The sequence below is a fragment of the Macaca mulatta genome, chromosome 3 (assembly GCF_049350105.2).
Source record: "Macaca mulatta isolate MMU2019108-1 chromosome 3, T2T-MMU8v2.0, whole genome shotgun sequence".
NCBI classification, from domain to species: domain Eukaryota; kingdom Metazoa; phylum Chordata; class Mammalia; order Primates; family Cercopithecidae; genus Macaca; species Macaca mulatta.
The window spans coordinates 51,193,902-51,214,913 of record NC_133408.1 but is presented as its reverse complement, the minus strand read 5'-3'; the positions used below and the strand labels follow the sequence as shown (position 1 = coordinate 51,214,913).

Below are 21,012 nucleotides of genomic sequence, written 5' to 3'. Positions count from 1 at the left end.
TCAAGGCTGCAGTGAACTATGGTTGCACCACTGCACTCCAGCCTGGGCGACAGAGCGAGACCCTGTCTCAAAAAATAATAAAAAATGAGACGGAGCTGGGGCAGAGGAGGCAGCAGGGTCTCTGGGGACCCATGCCCGGGAGCGATCACCCGTGCGGAACGTCCAGGAGGAGACCCCAGGGCTTCGACCCCCACGGGGCTGCTCTTGTGGGGTGGGGCGGGGTCGGGGCGGGGTATGGGCGGGGCTCGGGCGGGGTGGGGCGGAGCCGGGGTCCCGGGGGCCGGGGCGGGGCCGGGCTGGTGCTGCGCAGCCGCGGGGCGGCCGTCGCGCATGCGGGGCTCACACGGCTGCAGCCGGCGCTGCTGCCACTCCCGGGAGCATGAAGGACCGAACCCAGGAGCTCCGCACGGTGAGTCCGGCCCCCGCGCGCGGTCGCCCGCCGCCCGCGCCAACGCGCCGAATACTCCCAGCCCGGCTCCCGCGGCCAGGGGGGCGGCCACTTCTGCCCCCCCAGCCGCGGCTGGAGGGAGCGGGGCGAGCCGGGGACCCTGACCCCCCTCCGGGTTCCGCCCCTCGGACCCACTCGGGGTCACGGGCTCGCGTGAGCTCGGCCGCGCTGACAAGTGGACGGTCGGCTGGAGTCCGGAGTCCTGGATAAACTTTTCGGGGCCCCCTTGATTTGGGGGGTTCAGAGGGTATGATGGGGTTTCGGTGGCGGGACCTCTTCCCCCTCCCGCAGAGCAGGCCCTGTCTCTGGCCCCCCCACTGTCCCTCATCTCTGACCTCTCGTCCCCTCTCGGTGTAGACAGACGAGGGGACAGCGGTGGGAACCCCCTTGGTGTAGACAGATGAGGGGACCGCGGTGGGCCAGGGCCGGTCCCCTGAGCGGGGCCCCCGCTGCGGGGCGCGCTGCGGAAACCTGGCCGTCGGGTGGGGGCGGCCTCCTCATGCCACCCTGGTCACCTGTGGCTCCCATCACCTGTGGCTCCCCCTCCGCTAGGTCGCGGTAGGGATCCACTGCGCGCCCCAGGTCTGGGGATGGGGGGCGGTCACACCCGCCACCGGTCCACCTGTCCACCTTCGGGCTTCCGGGCAGCCCTGGCTGGCGTTTCAGACCCTTCAGGGTTCCTTGAGACTTGAATCTATTTTTCCACCTGTATCTCAGAAACCCCTGGGGTGTGGCTCCTGGGGCGGGGTTTGAGGGAAGTAGGAGGATGCACAAATGTTCTGAGTCAGAGCCCACCCTCTCCCAGCCCAGAGACCCCGGCAGCCTGCGTGGGTCCCCTTCCCCTGGCCTCTGCCCTTAGGAATGAGGAGCCCAGGAGAATGGTGACCGGGAGTGGAGGACAGTAACGGAAATGAAGCCTTCCTGGGTGTGTCCCGTGGGGCGGGGGGGATCAAGGCTCAAGACTAGATTGAGTCTCATCTGGTCATCTGGTCCCCTGGCTGGCCACCTGGCTGGCAGCCCTGCCTGCTGATCCCCAGGAGCCTCCCCAACCCCACCCCAACCCTGCGCCCTCAGCTAGGAACTAGAACCCTGAGGTCCCCTCCTGTGGAAAATGTCAAGTGTCCTTTGGGTGTTTGACCCCACGGCTTGTCTCCTCTACCCAGAGGCTCCCTGAGTTGGAGCCTGTCTGCCCCATTATGTCATGGTTGCCTCCTGGGCATCCTGGAACTGGGACCTGGGCTCTCCTGCTTTCATCTCCCTGACTTGCTCTGGTACCACAGCCTACACTTTGCCTCCAGACCTGCTATTCCTGGCCCAGCGCCCGGCCCCTGGGGTAAACCCCATGAGGTTTCAAAGGAAGAAGATGGTCCCTCAAGTCGCATATGGACTCTAAACACTTCCCCCGCGGCCCCTGTGGTTGCCCTCAAGTTTCCTGAGCTCCGTTGAGTCAGAATGAGTGTTTTCCTGGTGATGGATGACTGTGTGGTGTAATTTGCTGATGTTTGGGCGCCTGCTAGGTTACGCGAGGGTATGTGTGGGAACCAAGTGGTCAGGGGAACCATGGGCCCTTACATAGGATAACAGCCTCTGGCATGTCAGCCTTCATCCCCCTAGCTGAAGGGGAAACTGAGGCACAAAGGAGACGCAGCTTGCCTGCTAGAGGGAGGGGTGGTAGAAAAGGGCTTTGCCTCATCCCTGAAGATAGACTCAGGCCTGGCTGGCACTGGGGGACAGCCAGTGGAGCTGGGGTTGTGAAGCGTTTGAACCCAGATCTTTTTGCTCTGATGTCTGTCTCTGTTACTATCTCCTCGCCCTCTGATTAGATGGTGAAGCCAGGCTTTGGTTTGAATGGTCTGAGGCTTCCGCTCCAGACGCCCCCACCCTCCTCACAGAAGGCATTCAGAGCCCGGGGAGGCTGTACCCATTGCTGGGTGGCCCTGCCCAGGGAGGGCTTTCTAGCAGACAGGAGGACGGCTGGCAGGAGCCCACACGGGGTGGGATGAGACAGTCAGTCTTGGTGGGGCCGCCATTCCCACAGGGCTGCTTTCCCTCTGGACCTGGGGTTCGGTTCCCATCTGTGAAGTGGGGATGGGAAAGCCTAGAATTTAGTTTCTCCAGGGAAGAGGCGGGACCACAGGTCTCCTGACTCCAGCTCCGCATTTGTAGGAGACCTGAAACCCCAGGAGTCAGAATGTTCAGCCCAGAATCCCCAGGAAGGAAGAGGCCAGCACTGGCTGAGCTGGACTGGGCTGGACTGGGCTAGACTGGGCTGCACTGGGGCCGGCTGGGCTGGGCTGAACAGAGATGGTGCTGGGGACAGCGGCTATGCATTGCTCCCAGCCCTCCCTCCCTCCCTCTTCCTCCTCCTCCTCCCTCTTCTTTCTCCTTCTCCCCCACCCAACGCCACCACATTTGGAAGGAGGCGAAGGGAGCTTATTTATAAAAGTCACACTTGGGGAAGGAGCTGGCGCGTTTCCTCACTCTGCAGGCCCGGCCCAGCCCTCCAGCCTTCTCCAGCCTTCTCCAGCCTTCTCCAGCTCCTACCTCTCCCTCTGCAGATGGGGAGTGAAGGGGGTCACTGGGGACTAGCCAGGAGGCCTCAATGCTGTTGCAGGCCCTCAGAGATCAGAAGGGTCATTTGCAGGTTACAGGTGGCAAAGAGAGACCGAAGACAGGGCCAGGATCACACAGCCAGGGAGAGACTTTTGGGTTAGGGCATCCCCAGGGAGCCCTACTTGGGCTGTAGCTGCCTCCTCCCCTCAACTCAGAGACTCCCTGATTTTCTTCCTGGGGACTTTGCAGAGCTGACCTGTCCCTCCCTGGGCCCAGAACGGTGTTTGTCTATATACCAGGTCATGTGGGACAGACACATGGGACCTGTTGCAGGAGGCTGAGGACGTAGCAAGGAGGGAGAGTTGGAGCAGTACAATCCTGGAAGGCTTCCTGGAAGAAGAGACCCTGGGATAGCCCAGGAGCAGGAGCTGGATTTGAACAGGAGGAGAGATGGTGATCCAAAGGAGGGGACAGCTTAGTGAAGGCAGAGAGGTTGGAATGCCCAACCAGGAGAGAATAGCAGGTGGTCCTGACAGCTGGTGTCTGGAGCCCCCTGAGTTGCCTTGAGGTCTAGACCGGGGTCCAACTCACTGGAGCATCCCATGAGGGCCCAATTCACCAGGCAGGCCTGGATGGGGAGGCCCAGGGCCCTGCTTTGCCCACCAGTTCCCTTTCTCTCTCTCGTTGCTGGGAAGAGTCTGGCGGTTGGGAGGCAACACCGGGCAGGTTCATCCTTAATCTCCCTCTGCTCACTTCCTCATCTGCAGAATGGAGCCAGTGTTACCTGCCTTGCAGAGTGGCAGGCATGAGGGTGTAAGAACAGGAGTCAGACAAGGCTCCCCTAGTCCTTCCTCCATTACCTCCCAGGGGTTTCCCAGCATGAACGATGCATTTGGGTACACTTTCATCTGGGGTGCAGATGGAATGGCTTCCTGGGACCATGTAGTTCAACCTCCTATCTTACAGGTCAGAAAACAGGTCCAGAAAGGGCCAGGTGTTTATCTGAGGCCACGCAGCCTGTGGGGGCAGAGCCTGGCCCCTTCCATGGCCTGAAGCTGCCTCCCTGAGCCGCTCTGGGGCCCTGTGAAGGGGCAGACTCTGCAGGGCGGGGAGCTGGTGTACACAGACCTGGAGGCTGGGGACAGGGTGAGGAGACTCAGATTGCACAGCCGTCTTTCCTGGAGACCCAGCTTGGCCTCTCGCACACCCCTGACTCAGCTCCGGGCCTCTCTGCACTAGTGATATTGACTTTGATTAGTCATTTAAAAGAAGAAAGGAAAAAAATAGCGCTTGAGGCAGACAACAGCCACCGTGCTCAGCAGTGATGAATCAACCTCGCCGGCCTGATGGCTCCCCTGGGATAGGCCTGGAGGCTGCCTGGCCTCTGCGCCTCTTGGAGGAGTCAGACTGTTGCATCCAGGAGGGTGTCCTGGAATCCTGGAGTCTCTGCTAGGAGAGACCACCAGGGCTGCCCCGCCTCTGCCAGGGGAAGCTCAGGGGCATCCAGCTCCCCGTGGTTCCAGCAAGTTCTGGTCTTCCTAGCAGTCTCCATGGTAGGGAGGTAAGGAAGCACTCCATCCCAGCCTTTCTGGTTGGAGGTGGTGATTTTTTTGTTGCTGTTTTTTTGTTTGTTTGAGACAGAGTCTCACACTGTCGGCAGGCTGGAGTGCAGTAGTGCGATCTCAGCTCACTGCAGCCTCCACCTCCCAGGTTCAAGTGATTCTCCTGCCTCAGCCTCCTGAGTAGCTGAGACTACAAGTGTGCGCCACCATGCCCGGCTAATTTTTGTATTTTTAGTAGAGACGGGGTTTCGCCATGTTGGCCAGGATGGCCTTGATCTCTTGACCTCCTGATCTGCCCGCCTTGGCCTCCCAAAGTGCTGGGATTACAGGTGTAAGCCACTGCACCTGGCCAATTTTTTTGTTGTTGTTGTTGAGACAGAGTCTCGCTGTGTTGCCTAAGCTGGAGTGCAGTGGCACGATTTCGGCTCGCTGCAACCTCCACCTCCCAGGTTCAAGTGATTCTCCTGCCTCACCCTTCTGAGTAACTGGGATTACAGGCATGCACCACCACACCCGGCTAATTTTTGTATTTTTAGTAGAGATGGGGTTTTGCCATGTTAACCAGTCTGGTCTTGAACTCCTGACCTCAGGTGATCCACCCACCTTGGCCTTCCAGAGTGCTGGGATTACAGGCGTGAGCCACTGCAACCGGCTACCCCTATACATTTTGATTCAGTCTCTTTGGGATAGATCCCTGGAAGCTGTTTTTTGTTTGTTTGTTTTTGTTTTTTCTTTTTCTTAAATCCCCCCAAAGGATTCTGGTGCTCACCCAGCTTTGAGAACTGCTGAATGCAGAACAAAAAAACACTAGGATGTTAGCTGGGCTTGGGGGCTCACACCTGTAGTACCAACTACTTGGGTGGCTGAGGCGGGAAGACGGCTTGAGCTCAGGAGTTCGAGACCAGCCTGAGCAACATAGTGAGACAACCATCTCTACAAAAATTTAAAATTAGCCAGGTGTGGTGGCAGACACCTGTAGTCCCAGCTACTCTGGAGGCTGAGGCTGGAGGATTGCTTGAGCCTGGGAGATCAAGGTTGCAGTGAGCTATGATCTTTCCACTACACTCCAGTGTGGACAACAAAGCGAGATCCTGTCTCAAAAAAAAAAAAAAGGGCTGGGCGCGGTGGCTCATGCCTGTAATCCTAGCACTTTGGGAGGCCAAGGGAGGCGGATCACCTGAGGTTAGGAATTCAAGACCAGCCTGGCCAACATAGTGAAACCCCATCTCTACTAAAAATACAAAAACTAAGTGGGTGTGGTGCGGGCGCCTGTAATCCCAGCTACTTGGGAGGCTGAGGCAGGAGAATTGCTTGAACCTGGGAGGCGGAGGTTGCAGTAAGCTGAGACTGCGCTACTGCATTGCAGCCTGGGCAACAGAGAGAGATTCTGTGTCAAAAAAAATAAGAAAAAATAAGAAAAAAAAAAGTGCCAGGACAAATTGGATGTTGGTTGGATGGGAGAAGAGGAGGAAGATGGCAGATGTCCTAGGTTCCCGGCTTGGGGGCCCTGGAGCACCTTGGGGTTCTGTGCTAGGCAGTTCAGAGGAGGCGACTCTGGCAAAACAGGTGGAGCCTGGTCTTGGCCAGGAGGCAGGCAAGGTGCCCGTATGATATCTGGGCACATCCGTCTGTAAGACACTTGGGCCTTTGCGTTTGTGCCCCACAGTTCCAGCTGCCACCTGCACAGCGGAGGGTTCCAAGTCCCCAACTCCAATCCAGCCCCCTCTCCAGAGCTGTAACTGATGCTCAGAACGCATTGGTAGATCCCCAAGGGAGCTGGGCCCTAATTATTCCACAGAAATCTGGGTGTCCGCTTTTTTTTTTTTTAAAGACAGGGTCTTGCTCTGTCACCTAGGCTGGAGTGCAATGGCACAATCATAGCTCACTGCAACCTCGACCTCCAGGGCTCAAGCAGTCCTCCCACCTCAGCCTCCTGAGTAGTTGTGATTACAGATGCATGGCACCACGCCCAGCTACTTTTTGTATTTTTTGGTAGAGATGGGGTCTCGCTATGTTGCCCTGGCTGGTCTCAAACTCCTGGACTCAAGTAATCCTTCCATCTCAGCCTCCCAAACTGCTGAGATTACGTGTGAGCCATCATGCCTGGCCGCTTTATGTATACAGTGGTCACCCTGGCCAGCCCAAGACACCAGGAAGACGGCATGCCAGGATAGCCACATCACCTAGTTACATTTTGGTCAAGAGCGTGTCTGGGCTGGGAAACAGAGGAGGTGAGGATGGCAATAGGGCTCTGCCATCCCATGTCCTTATCAGTTTATTCCATGTCCAATGAGAACCGATTACATGCCAGAGTTAATTTGGAGGACATCTCTAGAATGTTGCCACCAGGCTCTGGCTTGGATGTGGATGAGGATGCAGGGGGCAACAGAGTCAGGAGCCATCAGAATCCCACAAACTGAAATAAGCATCGGAACAAATGAAGAAACAGGAAAAAGGTCCTTTACTCGAACCCCAAATCCACTCCACAGACAGTAGTTGGGAAGGGCTTGGGGCTTTTCTTGACAGGAACCGCTACCTGATCACTTATCTGATCGCTGGCTGTATTAATAGAGGTAGATCATATAGAAAGAGGGAGGGGATGGGCCAGATCTTTAGCATTGCCCAGACCATAGTCAGCAGCAGATTCAGTTTGTGTGCTGTACGACAGGAGACAGAGGCACAGTGGAACAAGTCTTGGGCAGGGGCTGTAATTTGGGGTCCCTGGAAAGGATCTGAAAGGGAAGGAATACTTGAGAAGAAAAATCTAGGGAGGATGTGGATGCCACCTTCAGATCTATAGCAGGGGCACCCCAGGGAGAGCACCCACAGGTTCTTTATGGCCTGGAACCAAACCACAGGAAAGAGAAGGACTCTAACAGTTAGGGCTGCCTGAGATGGGTAGAGCTGTTTGGGGAAGCTAGTGAGCTCACCGTCACAGGAGGTATGCAAGCTGAGGCTGGAAGCTGAAGCTAGGGGGACTTTTCAGGTCCCTTAGGGCCTGAGAGTCACTCATGGCTCCAATAGGAATGTGAATGGTGTGTGGAAGAACGAGATGCGAGATACTGATCTGGGGGGACAGGGAGGCTTGTGGAAGGAGGTGGCATCGAGGAAGAGGGGAATGTCACCTTCATGGAATCAGCATCCCAGGCAGAGGGATGTGCCTGGGGGAAGCCTGGGGGCAGAGGGTGGATTGTAGGGCCAGGAACCGGTTGTAGGTGTGGTGGAGTGGGGTCTGATCCCAGGTGAGGGCAGTGGGATAAAGAGCAGAGCTGGGGGTGAAAATTCCCAAGAATGAAGTAGGAGGATGTGGGGAGGAAAGGCCCCCTTGGCCCATCCCCTCTAGTTTTGCTCCAAGCCGCGGCTGGTTTGACCATGCCTCAGAGGTCAGGCCCTCAACCCTCCGACTGGCTTTGGGACTAATCTCTATGCCACCTCCAGGGTAGACTTGACCGGGGTGCCCCCCTCAGAGCCTGGCCCTGGTCTCCCTTTCCCCAATCCCACCCTCATAGACGGAGGGTCCAGAGGAGGATGTGAGCATCTCCCTTGCCAGCCCTTCTGTTAGAGAAGCTTCCTGGTCCAGCCTTCAGCCTTTGGGGAAGATAGCAGGTCAGAGCTGGCCAGATGCCTGGAGACAATCTGCCCCCATTACACAGATGGGCAAGCTGAGGTCAAGAGAGGCACCAGACAGGGGCCAGGGGTCTCTGAGTGCAGGACGGGTTCGGTGGGGCTGGTAGTGCCGCTTGTCTCTGGCCATGGGAAGGGAGCTGGATCATTCTCCATCCGCCGTTTGTCATCTACCCTGATCCTCTGAGCACCAGGGCTGAGAGGGCAGGACGCTGGATGGCAGAAGCTCCTGGGGCCACTTCCCAACCTGGCAGCCTGCCCAGGAAGAGGAACTGGGCTCCTCCTGGCGGCGCTCTGCCTCAGTTTCCCTAGGGAGGGCTCCTCTGACTCAACTCCTAGGCCTGTCACGGTCTAGAAGCGTGAAAACGGCTCCTGGATTTTCTGTGTCTGTAGGGAGCTTTGTAGGGGAGGGGGTGCCACCTGGTGACAGCTGAGGCACTCGGTGGGGAGTGGGAACGAGGATTTATTTTAGCTGCTAGGGAGGTGGTGTGATATCTTAAAGAGAGGAGGCCCCTCTGAGCCGCCTCTATCAAAGCTCCTAACTACCCCCTCTCCCGATGAGTCCCCACTTTGATGAGGTCATGGGAGCTGTGAGCCCCAGGGGCACAGCCCCTCACAGAACATGCCCAGGCCGGGCGCGGTGGCTCACACCTGTACTCCCAGCACTTTGGGAGGCCTAGGTGGGAAGACCACTTGAGCCCAAGAGTTCGAGACCAGACTGGGCAACATAGTTGGACCCTGTCTCTACAAAAAAAAAAAAAAAAAAAAAATCAAAAACTTAGCTGGGTGTGGTGGCTTGCATCTGCAGTCCCAGTAGCTTGGGAGGCTGAGGTGAAAGGATCTCCTGAGCCCAGGAGGTCGAAGCTGCAGTGAGTTATGTTTATGCCACTGCACTGCAGCCTGGGTGACAGAGAGAGACCCTGTCTCAATCAATCAATCAATCAATTCATCAAACAAACATATATGCCCTGCTTCCCCACTCTTTCTCAGCCCTCCCTCCATGCAGCCAGGTGTCACTGTCCCCATTTCACAGAAGAGTAAACAGAGCCAGAGAGGTCAAGGCCCAGCCTGATGAGTCCCCTCAGCTCTCTCAGCCCCTCAACCTCCGCCTGCCTCCATCCTGACGAGAGAGCACCGAGGTGGGCCGAGCCAGGCAGTGGCCGCTCCCATGAGGCACTCAGAAATGAGGTGGGAACAAGACCAGGTGCGGTGGCTCATGCCTGTAATCCCAGCACTTTGGGAGGCCAAGGTGGGTGAATCACCTGAGGTCAGGAGTTTGAGCCAGCCTGGCCAACATAGTGAAACCCCGTTCTCTACTAAAAATACAAAATTAGCTGGGCATGGTGGCGGGCACCTGTAATCCTAGCTACTCGGGAGGCTGAGGCAGAAGAATTGCTTGAACCCAGGAGGTGGAGGTTGCAGTGAGCCAAGATCGTGACACTGCACTCCAGCCTGGGTGACAGAGCAAGACTATCAAAAAAAAAAAAAAAAAGAGGTGGGAACAAGCCCTGAGCCCCAGGCTGAGAGACCTCAGTCCCTGCCCCAGGGTGGCTATCCCGGATATCCTTGCCTTGGCTGCAGAGAGAGACCTGGCTTTGCCAGCAGGGTGGGCTGACCCTGGCCGACTCATGGTGTGAGGTAGACAGTAATGATTGTGCCCGGCATGCCGAGAAGTCAGAAGTATAATTACCCCTACCTCATGATGGGGGCGGCTTTTGTACAGCTGCTCCTGGGGCAGTGGGGTGGGGCCTGCACCTGTGGCTGAGGCCTAAGGCAGGACCCGAGCCAAGTGGCAACATGACTGCCTCCCGTGCCTGCTGGGCCTAGGTCTGGGACTGGAAGGAGGCAGACCAAGGTCCAATGTCAAGACTGACAGGGAGGCCAAGTGCAGTGGCTCACACCTACAATCCCAGTGCTTTGGAAGGCTAAAGCAGGAGGATTGCTTGAGGCCAGGAGTTCAAGACCAGCAACACAGTGAGACCCTGTCTCTTCAAAAATAAAAATTAAATGTAAAAAACTGTTTTTAAAAAAAGACTGACAGGAACTGGGCGCGGTGGCTCACGCCTGTAATCCCAGCACTTTAGGAGGCTGAGGCAGGCAGATCAAGAGCTCAGCAGATCAAGACCATCCTTGCTAACACGGTGAAACGTCTTCTCTACTAAAAATACAAAAAATTAGCCAGGAGTGGTGGCGGGTGCCTGTAGTCCCAGCTACTCAGGAGGCTGAGGCAGGAGAATGGCATGAACCTGGGAGACGGAGCTCACAGTGAGCCGAGGTGGCACCACTGCACTCCAGCCTGGGCGACAGAGCAAGACTCTGTCTCAAAAAAAAAAAAAAAAGAAAAGAAAAAGAAAAAAAAGACTGACAGGAGATTCCTAAGAGATATGATCCATCCCTCGTCGGGGCTGGGGTTTAGTGGTGCCCAGGCCTGGGACAGAGCGGGCAGGTCTACCCTTGCAGGGCCCACTCTGAAAAGGGAGCTTGGGGCCTCTGGGCTCCACCTGAATTAAAACCACTGGGGCCAGGCGTGGTTGTACACACCTATAATTCCAGCTACTCGGGAGGCTGAGGTGGGAGGATTGCTTGAGCCCAGGTGTTCAAGGCTGCAGTGAGCTGTGATTGCACCACTGCACTCTAGCCTAGGTGACACAGCAAGACCTCAACTCTAAAAATGTGTGTGTGTGTGTGTGTGTGTGTGTGTGTAAACCACAGGGCCAAAAGAGTAGAGAATACGCTTTCCAGGCAGCTGTCCCAGGGGCCTAGGGGACCCAGAGGGCCCAGACAGAGCGGCTGGCCCCAGGCTCGCTTGCCTCCCCAGCTGCAGGGAGGGGGCAGGCGGATAGGCAAGGGAGGAAGTCCCTGGCCTGGAGGCTGAGACTTGGCCTTGACACCAGTGTGCCAGGCAAGGTCCCTGTCTCTGTGCCGGGTCCCCAGCGGTCTGCCAGATCTTACTGTGGCTGGGAGCGGAGGGTACAGCCAGGCCTGTTCTTGTCCCTGCCCAGAGGCCCCCAGGGAGAGGGGGAGGGGTTGGGCCCTGGCGCTGCACCCTGGGCACCTGTGTGTGTAGAGGTAGGTCCTGTACATACGTCCGTTCATGTGTGCACAACCCCACACAGGCCAAGGACAGCGATGATGATGATGATGTCACTGTCACCGTGGACCGAGACCGCTTCATGGATGAGTTCTTTGAACAGGTGGGAGCCAGCACACCCCACCCTTCCCACACACTAGCAGACCTTGGGGGGCCACTCTCACCTCTGAGCCAGGTTCGGGGATCTTTCACACCTGCACCTGGCTCAGCAGCTCCAGGGTGCCAACGAAGGAACCGTTTTGTGGGTGATAAATGGAAGCTCAGAGCGGAGCTAAATGTGGGATCGCACTCTTCCCCATCCGGGTCGGAAGGACGCACCCCCACTGCACCCCAGCACCCGGAGCCTGGCCCGTCCTCCCCCTGAGCCCTGACCGCAGCCCTACTCTAGGCCATGCCTGGGCCCCAGAAGCATTCTCCCCCGATTTCCTCCTCCTGATCACCCGGCTTTGGTCCGCAGGTGGAGGAGATTCGAGGCTTCATTGACAAGATCGCAGAGAACGTGGAGGAGGTGAAGCGGAAGCACAGTGCCATCCTGGCCTCCCCCAACCCCGATGAGAGTGAGTATATGGGGTGGGGGACAGGTTTCAGGCCCCACAGGCCTCCGGGAGGGGCTGCTGCCAGGGAGGCCTCACAGGACCTCAACAGCCTTCGTGGCTGGTGGGTGTAGGAGTCTGGGCAGGCCAGGGTCAGGAGAGTGTCAGGAGAAGCCTTAGGAAATGCAGTTGTCCCCGGCCTGGAATTGGGGGTCAGAACCCAGTGTCCCAGGCTGGCCAGACCAGGTCTCCCCGAAGACCTGGGTGATGGGAGAGGTGATCGGCCCCACCTTTCTCAGGTAAACTGGCTTTTTTTTTTTTTTTTGAGACAGAGTCTTATTCTGTCACCAGGCTGGAGTGCAGTGGCATGATCTCAGCTCACTGCAACCTCTGCCTCCTGGGTTCAAGCAATTCCCCTGCCTCAGCCTCCCAAGTAGCTGGGATTACAGGTGCCCACCACCACACCCAGCTAATTTTTGTATTTTTAGTAGAGACGGGGTTTCACCATGTTGGCCAAGACGGTCTTGATCTCCTGACCTCGTGATCTGCCTGCTTCGGCCTCCCAAAGTGCTGGGATTACAGGCATGAGCCACTGCGCCCAGCCGAACTGGCTTTTTTCTAAGGCAACTGGGCTGGCTGCAGCCCTGGGCTTTTGGGAGCGAGGGAAGGAAGGAGGGAAGGAGGGAGCTGTCTGTGATCAATAGGAAGGCCTCTCAGTCCAGCCCCGCCCCGCCCCTCGCCTCCCAGGGGAGCAGATGGCAGCTCTGAGGCGTCAGCGCTGTGGGAGGGCAAGCTGGCCAAGCAGGCAGAGCTTCCGGAAGGAGCTGGCAGCCCTGGCACCTGGCCACGTGGCACCCCGGGGCGGGCATTCTCAGGGCTCTAGGAAGTCAGCCCTCTCCCTCCGCACTGGGAGCCTGTGTGTCAGGCTTGCGCTCCGGCCCCAGACAGGTTCCCCCAACCCGGTCCTCGCGTTCCTGTTGAGATGTTGGTTACTACACTGAGAGGTGCCAGGCTGATGGCATAGGTGCCCTTCCCTGGAGTGGGGCTCACCCTGAGTCCCAGGGATGCAGCCATCAGGTGTTTGAGGGAGGCAGGCCCTGGCCACGCAGGTGCCCGAGGTCAGATTTTCTCGCCTCCAGCACGGCCTCCCGGTCTGGGACCCCTCACCCCCAAGCCCACTGGCATCTTCAAGAACCCAGAGTAAATCTTTCCACAGCCCCAAATTGTGCATGAACCCAGGTCAATGCTACACCAACTAAGCCAGTGCCCCGCCCTCAGAAGGCAAAATGGGTCAGGTGGGAGCAGGGTGGACTGCCTCAGGAAGGGCAGGAGGAGAGAGGGACGCCCAGGGTTCACCATGCTGCGCTCCTCGCCCTAGAGATTTGTTGGATGGCAGCATGAGACGGATGTCTCTGCGCCCAGAGGTATCTGGGTCACCGTGTGTCCCTGTGTGGGCTGTTCCTGCTCAGGGTCAGGAGGTGGCTGACTGTGGGGTGGGACGGAGGGCTCTGAAGAGCAGGGGAGCGGGCCTCTCGCTGCTGGCAGGTGGGGTGGGCATGGGGCAGCAGAGCTGTCTCCTCCACACCTTGGGTCGTGCAGGCCACCTCCTGCACCGTCTCCTGCTGCGGTGTCATGCACAGTCATAGGGACTGGTTCTGAGTCACCACCCGTGAGCTGAGCAGTCCCAGGCTCTTGCTAAGGGGAGGGGGCTCATGTTGGGGGTTCTAGGGCACAGGTGGTACAGAGTTAAGAAGTCTCGAGGAAAGATGGCAGTGAGTGGGGGGCTCTCCTGGGCAAGGCGGGCTCTGCCTCCTCTGGGGGCTGCCATCCGGCCTGGGCTATTTTGGGTCTGAGCAAAAGAGGCTGAGACGTCAGAGCAGCTGGTAACCGACTTTTCCTTTGTTCCTACGGATGAGGCGCCCTCCTCCGCGCCTCGGAACCCCCACTTCCCCGCTCCACCCCACCGCATTCCACTTGGGAGGTGACCCCATCTGGGGCTTTCCTAATAGCCACTCTCGATACCCCTCCCTGTCCCCTCTAGGACAAACCCCAGCCCCAGAGGCAAGCAGAGGGGTGGGTGGGAAGGTGACAGCCGGAGCTCAGTCCCAGCTTCTCCTGGGGCGGAGTCCTGGGGGTGTCCTGAGACTGGGGTGTTGCCAGGAGCACCCCCAGGGGAGGCAGCTGTCATGCCCCACTTTTCCAGCCAGCTCCTCTCAGGCAGGGGGGCAAGCTGGGCACCCCCATGACCTCTGCCAGCTTTAGGGAGATGGTTCTAGTTGGAACAAGGGTCACAAAACACTATGCCACCACCCTCCTCCAATTTCACCAGGGCCCCAGCTACCTGCCACGGCCAGGGCCGACTATGCCCACCTCTTTGGACCTCAGGGCCCACATCAGCGCCCACCCAGGCCATCCACCCCTTGCCCCCTTCCACCCACCGGGCACTTAGCACCCCGGGAGGCGCAGCTTTGTGGGAACGGCAAGGTCTGCCCCACCCAGAGTGTTTGAGCCTGCGACTCAGGGAGTGCAGGATGGCCCCCTGTCAGCTCCCTGGCTGGCTGCCTACCCTCCTGAGCCACCAGGTAACACCAGGTGAGCCCGCACCGCGCCCCCCCCCCCAACTTCAACTACAGCAAGCATCAAGTCACTGTTCCTGGTGCCAACTCCAGCATCGCCAGCTGCTCCACAATTATTTCTGCCTTAAATTTAGACCCATCTGTTATCTCCAGGGGGTGGGGGCGCCGGCAAAGGAGGAAGGGAGGCTCCTCCGAAGACAGCACAAGAGGGGGTGAGGCTGCAGCTGGTGCATCCCTGGCCCAGAATTAGGGAGGGGGCAGGCAGAGCCTTAGCCAGGGGAGCAGGGGAGAACCGGGATCTACCCAGAGCCCCCATTGGGCCCCCTGTGCTGGAGGCTGAGTCTGCACATCAGTCCCCGGCAGAGCCTAGGGGGCCGCCCCCACCCTTTCTACCTCCCCAGAGACGAAGGAGGAGCTGGAAGAACTCATGTCCGACATAAAGAAGACAGCAAACAAAGTTCGTTCCAAGTTAAAGAGTGAGTCAGGCTTGTCTGGGGGTGGGTGGGGGGCATTCTAGGCCTGCTTCCTCTGGGGAGCCCATGGGGTTTTGCTCACCCTGAGGGGGTGCGCCGGATCTTGCTTTCCTTTCTGAGGGTGGCGTCATGTGCCCATTCACTCAACAGCTACTTGGCAAGGCCCGTTGGTGCCAGGCTCTGGGTTGGGCCTGGGGACACACCCGCCCGAGGCTTTGTCGAGGGAGGGCTCCACTCTGGACGGGCACTGCCCCTCACCTCTGCTAAAGAGGGTTAAAGAAGTGGCCAGCACTTCCTGGTCTCATGCAGAAGCCCCGTATGCTGGGTGAACGGACACGTACACCCCGTGAGTGCCAAGGCCTCGGGGCCACATGCCCTGCAGCAGGGGCCCCCTGGCTCTCCCCGCTGTGGGCACGGCCCCTCGTACACAGCCTCTCTGAGCAGAAAGGGAGCGGTACCCAGGCACAGAGTGGCCGGAGCTGCCAGACCTCACACACACTCAGAGCTTGGAGTGGGTGTGCATTTACACACGTGCACACACCACACAACGTCACAGCTGGAAGGGCCTCTGTAGGCCCCTCCTCCATCAGTGCCTGGCACTGACCCCACCAGCCACAGGCCACACACATACCCTAGGAGATGTGGGGAGGTGAACAGATGCAGGATGTGCGGGTCGGGGGCGGGGGTAAAGGGGGCTGGTTTTGACTCAGCACCCACCTGTGCCCCCAGGCATCGAGCAGTCCATCGAGCAAGAGGAAGGCCTGAACCGCTCCTCTGCTGACCTGAGGATCCGGAAGACACAGGTGCGGTCGGGAGTCTAGGGTGGGCGGGCACCTGAGACTCTGGGTCGGTCCCCGCGGGGCCTGATCCCTGCACCTGCATCTCGGGCCCCCAGCACTCCACGCTGTCCAGAAAGTTTGTGGAGGTCATGTCGGAGTACAACGCCACGCAGTCCGACTACCGCGAGCGCTGCAAGGGCCGTATCCAGAGGCAGCTGGAGATCAGTGAGCTGGGGGCGGGGCCTGGGGCTGCCTCAGTGAGCTGGGGGCGGTACCTGGAGTGGGCGAGGCGTGGAGGGGCGGGGCCCGAGGCTGCTGCTTAGTTAGAGGCCCGAGGGGCGGGGCCCGAGGCAGCCGCTGAGTTAGGGGCTGGAGAGGCGGGGGCCTGAGGCTGCTGCTGATCTCGGGGCTGGGGGGAGCCCGGGCCTGGGACTGTAGGGGGCGGGGCCCGAGGCTGCTGCTGAACTCCCCGGAGAGGGCTGGGCTCAGTGTGACCCCACTCGCTTGCAGCCGGCAGGACCACGACCAGTGAGGAGCTGGAGGACATGCTGGAGAGTGGGAACCCCGCCATCTTTGCATCTGGGGTGAGTGTGGGCCCCACCCCTCCTGCCATGATCCCCTCACCATGTTACCCACGTTCATGACCCCTAGTGCAGGGTCTGGACAGTATGTGGACACAGACCCCTTGTAAGGCAGGTTTTAAGGCAGGAGGAGTCCCAGAGAGGGGAAAACACAAGGCTGAGGTCACATAAATGTCTGTGGCAAAGGTGGACTCAAGACCCCTGTCTCCTGATGCCTCCCAATTGGACCCACTTCCTTTCGCCGGCCGCCAGGGGCTTCTCCTCTTATCCGTGGGCCCTTTTCCCCTTCTGGAGGACATTTGGCCATCTCCGTGTTCACGTGAAGCCGGGCAGGGGTGCTCCCTGAAGGAGGTGGCACATAGGTGTTCGAGGCAGGCTTGGGGTTGTGAGTTCCAGGAGAGAGCGGGGGAGCAGTCACATTCAGTGTGGGGGGAAGGGATGGGAGAAAGGCAGTTCCAGGCCTGGGTCCACGGGGCAGTCAACTTAGGCTCTGCAAAACGCTGGTGGTAAGGACTGTCACTGAGCACTCGCTCTGTGGCCAGCACAGGTGGAGAGTGTCACTAGCCGCAGGTTACAGGTAGGAGATTGGGTCGCAGAGAAATTACATAACAGCTAGCAGGTGGCAGAGCCAGGTAGCAAGGCAGGCAGGGCTGTGGCTGGGGAGGAAGCCTCGGGTCCCCTTCCGGAGCAGCTCTGCCCTCCCCGTCGGCCCTCTGCCCTGCCCCTCAGCAAGCCTCTGGGTCCCAGCCCCCTGCTCCCACCCCCAGATCATCATGGACTCCAGCATCTCAAAGCAGGCTCTGAGCGAAATTGAGACGCGGCACAGCGAGATCATCAAGCTGGAGAACAGCATCCGTGAGCTGCACGACATGTTCATGGACATGGCCATGCTTGTGGAGAGCCAGGTGAGCGCTGGGCCCCCTGCCCTCCACTGCAGCCCACACCAGCACCCAGGGCTGCACTAACCTCACCCTTTCTGCCCGACACGCTGCCCTGCCGGGGAGAGACCAAGTTCTCAGGTAACCAATCACCCGCTGTTGAAACTGCCGCCAGGACCCTGCCCACCTGAAGGTCCCTGTCCTCTGCATGGCTCTGCTTGACCTTCAAGGACCCCAGGCCCTGCATGGCCCCACCCCCTACACCCCGTCATCTCTCATTCCCCTACTGTTTCCTCATGGGGCCACTGTGGGCCATGCATTTCCCCAGTGACCAGGACAGCTGAGGGACCTGCTTCCTGGAGTGAATAGCTTTTGGGCAAAAGGGCTGCCAAAGAACAAATGGAAGGTTCTTCAGTGGGGCTCAAACTTGAATGAGTCACCTGGAGGACTTATAAGTTTCCAGGTCCCTGTCCCAGAGTCTGGCAGGTGAGGGAAGGCCGGGAAGATACCTGTCTGACAAGCTCAAGGGTGGTGCCGCAGCCACTATGGTTCCAAAGTTACACTCGGAGTAACACTGTGCCCACGATGGGGCGGCTGCCTTTGTTGGAGTGAGTGGTCAAGGAAGGCCTCTCAGGAAGGGGCATTTGAACTGATGCCAGAAAACGGTGAAAAGGAGCCAGCTGTGAAGACTTCACAGTGGAAGATGAAGAGCTGGCCCCAGCAACACTAAGGTCCCAAGCCCAGCAAGACCCAGACTTATTTCAGGAACAGAAAAAGGAGGTCCATGGTGCTGGGGCACAAGGAGTGGTCGGAATTGAGATGAAGCTGGAGACGAGGTGGACGGGGCCTTGGCAGGCAGTGTGCTGAGGAATTTGCAGTCTCTTCTAGATTGGAGGGGATTTGGGTTGTTTTTTTTTTTTTTTTTTAGCAAAAGATGGGATCTTGCTGTGTTGCCCAGGCTGGTCTCGGAACTCCTGGGCTCAAGTGATCCTCCCACCTCAGCCTCCCAAAGTGCTGGGATCATAGATGTGAGCCACAGCACCCAGCCAGGTTGGAATGTTTTAAGTATGGGAGTGACGTGACCTTGGTTAGGAAGCAGGGAGGCCGTCAGGAGGCTGCTGCTGCCGCCATCTGGTGAGAAACAGACCACAGTGACGTGGACGCCAGTGAAGGCAACCGATGGACTTGGAGAGGGAGACACGCCCTAGGAGTCTTGTGGGGCAGTGTCATGGTCAGATTGGCCTCTGGGGTATCATGGGATCAGATCACAGGACTCAAGAGGGCTGTGGGGCTGGGCAGGGTTTTTTTTGTTTTGTTTTGTTTTTTGTTTTTGTTTGAGAGAGAGTCTGGCTCTGTCGCCAGGCTGGAGTGCAGTGGCGGGATTTCGGCTCACTGCAACCTCTGCCTCCCGGATTCAACTGATTCTCCTGCCTCAGCCACCCGAGTAGCTGAAACTATGGATGCGTACCATCATGCCTAGCTAATTTTTTGTATTTTTAGTAGAGTCAGGGTTTCACCATGTTGGCCAGGATGGTCTCAAACTCCTGACCTCCAGTTCTTAAAAGACTGAAGACCCCAGACAGCAGACAGAGCTGGATGGAGCCGTCATGCCTGAGGATGTGGGTGTGGGGAGGCTCACCCATGGCCACCTCAGGAGCTATGGCCAGGGCAGGCCCAGACTCTAGCACACCCACTCCTGCTCCCACCTTCCTCTGCCTGACACTGCCACCTCTCTGACTGTTCTCTGCATGGTCCCCAACCCTCAGCTGAGACTGCATGGCCAGCTCTACCCCCAGGATTGCTGCTCTGCGGGGAGACGTGGGAGCTGCCTTGGGGAGCCTGCCTGGCCCTCTAACAGCCCGCCCAGGGTGCCTGGGCCAGATGAGAAGCTGTACCCCATCCTCCTCATGCCCCCTTTTTCTCTCTGGCCTCAGGGTGTTTTCCTGAAGTCCTGCCCCGAGCCCCAACCCAACCCAGAGGAGGGGGCCCTCTGGAGCTCGGGTGCCCCCCGCCCCACAGGGGGAGATGATTGACAGGATCGAGTACAACGTGGAACACGCGGTAGACTACGTGGAGAGGGCCGTGTCTGACACCAAGAAAGCCGTCAAGTACCAGAGCAAGGCGCGCCGGGTCAGTAGCCCGGCCCTGCCCAAGCCCATGCCCCAGCACCCATTAGGGACTCCCAACCATCCTACATCCCTCCCCATCTCACCTCTCTCCCTGCTCTCGGGAGCTCCCCATGACAGCCCCCTCGAGGCCGTCACCTTCCCCTGCTTGGATCCCCGGCGACTGTCCAGCCCTCAGCCTTCGCCGTAGTCCCACCCCACCTGACACCACCACTGTCTGAGGCCTCTCCTGCCCGCTCCCCACACAGAAGAAAATCATGATCATCATCTGCTGTGTGATCCTGGGCATCGTCATCGCCTCCACTGTCGGGGGCATCTTCGCCTAGAAGCCACCCAAACTGCCACTCCACTCCGGGTGGGCCACTCTGAGGAGGCCCTGGCTGCTGCTACTTGGCTGGGCTGCCCTCCCAACCCCCGCCTCTGGCTCAGAGCACCCTCCCTCCTGGCCCCCATGCTCCCTTCTCTGCCATGGGCCCTCCGTCCCCGCCCCGTGTCGTGTGCATGATCTCTGTGTGCGTCTGTATGGAAGAGGCAGAGGGAGGCAGCCAGCGGGGTGGGACGCAGTGTGTGCAGCGAGGGGCAGACCCAGGCAGGGCCGCCAGGGTGACACAGGCCATCCTTGCCTTCAGTAACTCGGTGGGACCGGGTTCTCCTCTTCCCTGGGGACCCTAACCTTGCCTCCAACTGACCTGCCCTGTCCTCTGGCCTCTCCAGCTGTCCCCACAAGCAGAGCCCTGAGGGGTGGGGACTAGCTGGCCACATGGTGCTGCTTTTCAGGTTAGGGGAGAGGTGGCCGTGAGGGACAGCCCAGCTCTGAGCCTCAATCGCTGATCACTGCCAGGGAGACTCAGGCTGCCATGGCTCCAGGCTCCCTCCCCTGCCTAGGGGCAATGTCCATCGGGTCCTGGGCCTCAGCTTCCCTTCCGACATTCCTCCAGCCCCAGGAGCAACCCCTTGGGCTGGGCCTGACCCCAGGTGTCCCTCTGGAAGGGGCTGGTTGGTGCCCCATCTCCAGCCACCCCAGCAGCCAGGGAGGCAGAGCAGGCTGCTGTCAGGCCCTCGGGCCAGCGTTGCATGTTTGGGATGGTGGCCCCTGCTGTTTTGCGCTCTGGGAAGTCAGATGTCATTTCAGGCCTGCAGTCTCATCCTGCCCTTGCCATCCCCCATCGACGTGCCACGTGGGTGTCAGGTGTCCCGGATGCAGTATTCGGCAGCCAGCCAGGGAGGGCTACCTCGTCCTCCTCACCACCTTGGGGCTTCTCATGGGAAATGTGCCCCCGCCCCAGCACCCCCTCCCTCGTGGACAGGCAGGGAGATGCATGCGAGTGCATGCAGCAGGAGATGGGGCCGTGTCCGTGTGCCCCACCCTCCCTCGGCTTTACTCCTGCCCAGTGACTGTGACCGTCCGTGTTGCCTTCTTGAACAGCGATTCCCCCCAACCCCTTCACCAAAGGTCTTGGTACAACCAGCTGCCCATTTTGTGAAATTTTTATGTAGAATAAACATTTGTATCTGTACCAGGCCTCTGTTCTAGGTTTCTTCCCCAGGTCTCCTGGGGGAAAACCTTAGGAGGGTCCTCGCTGTTGCCCAAGCTGGCCTCCCACCTCAGCCTCCCATGGAGCTGGGACCACAGGTTGTGTGCCTGGCCTGGCTGCTCTAGACTTCTTGCCATCTGCAGTGTCGCAGTCTTAGAACTTGAGGATGAATAGATGTGGCACTAAGAGGAAAGGCTCAGAGGCGAGGATCCCAACTCAGCCTCAACCCCACCCTGGACCTTCAACTTCCTCA

General features: G+C 58.9%; 1 protein-coding gene and 2 long non-coding RNA genes across 9 annotated transcripts; 2 read left to right on the top strand and 1 right to left on the bottom strand.

Moving 5' to 3' along the window:
• Positions 1-340: 340 nt before the first annotated feature.
• Positions 341-4,287, bottom strand: LOC144339784 (uncharacterized). Its single transcript, XR_013415159.1, has 2 exons — positions 4,099-4,287; positions 341-4,033 (listed from the first exon to the last, which is right to left on the bottom strand). It is a non-coding gene; the product is annotated as an uncharacterized LOC144339784 (long non-coding RNA).
• Positions 342-20,741, top strand: STX1A (syntaxin 1A). 7 transcript variants are annotated; one of them, XR_013414615.1, is made up of 10 exons: positions 342-409; positions 11,304-11,381; positions 11,736-11,835; positions 14,789-14,863; positions 15,590-15,663; positions 15,756-15,864; positions 16,150-16,266; positions 16,912-17,125; positions 19,118-19,228; positions 19,473-20,741. XR_013414615.1 is itself a non-coding variant. In XM_077994373.1 (10 exons), the coding sequence occupies exons 1-10, from the start codon at positions 380-382 to the stop codon at positions 19,483-19,485; spliced, it is 756 nt and encodes a 251-aa protein (XP_077850499.1). In that variant the 5' UTR covers positions 342-379; the 3' UTR covers positions 19,486-20,741.
• On the top strand, positions 4,097-9,679 carry LOC144339767 (uncharacterized). The gene is made up of 3 exons (XR_013415142.1): positions 4,097-4,761; positions 5,779-6,468; positions 9,013-9,679. It is a non-coding gene; the product is annotated as an uncharacterized LOC144339767 (long non-coding RNA).
• Positions 20,742-21,012: the final 271 nt, after the last annotated feature.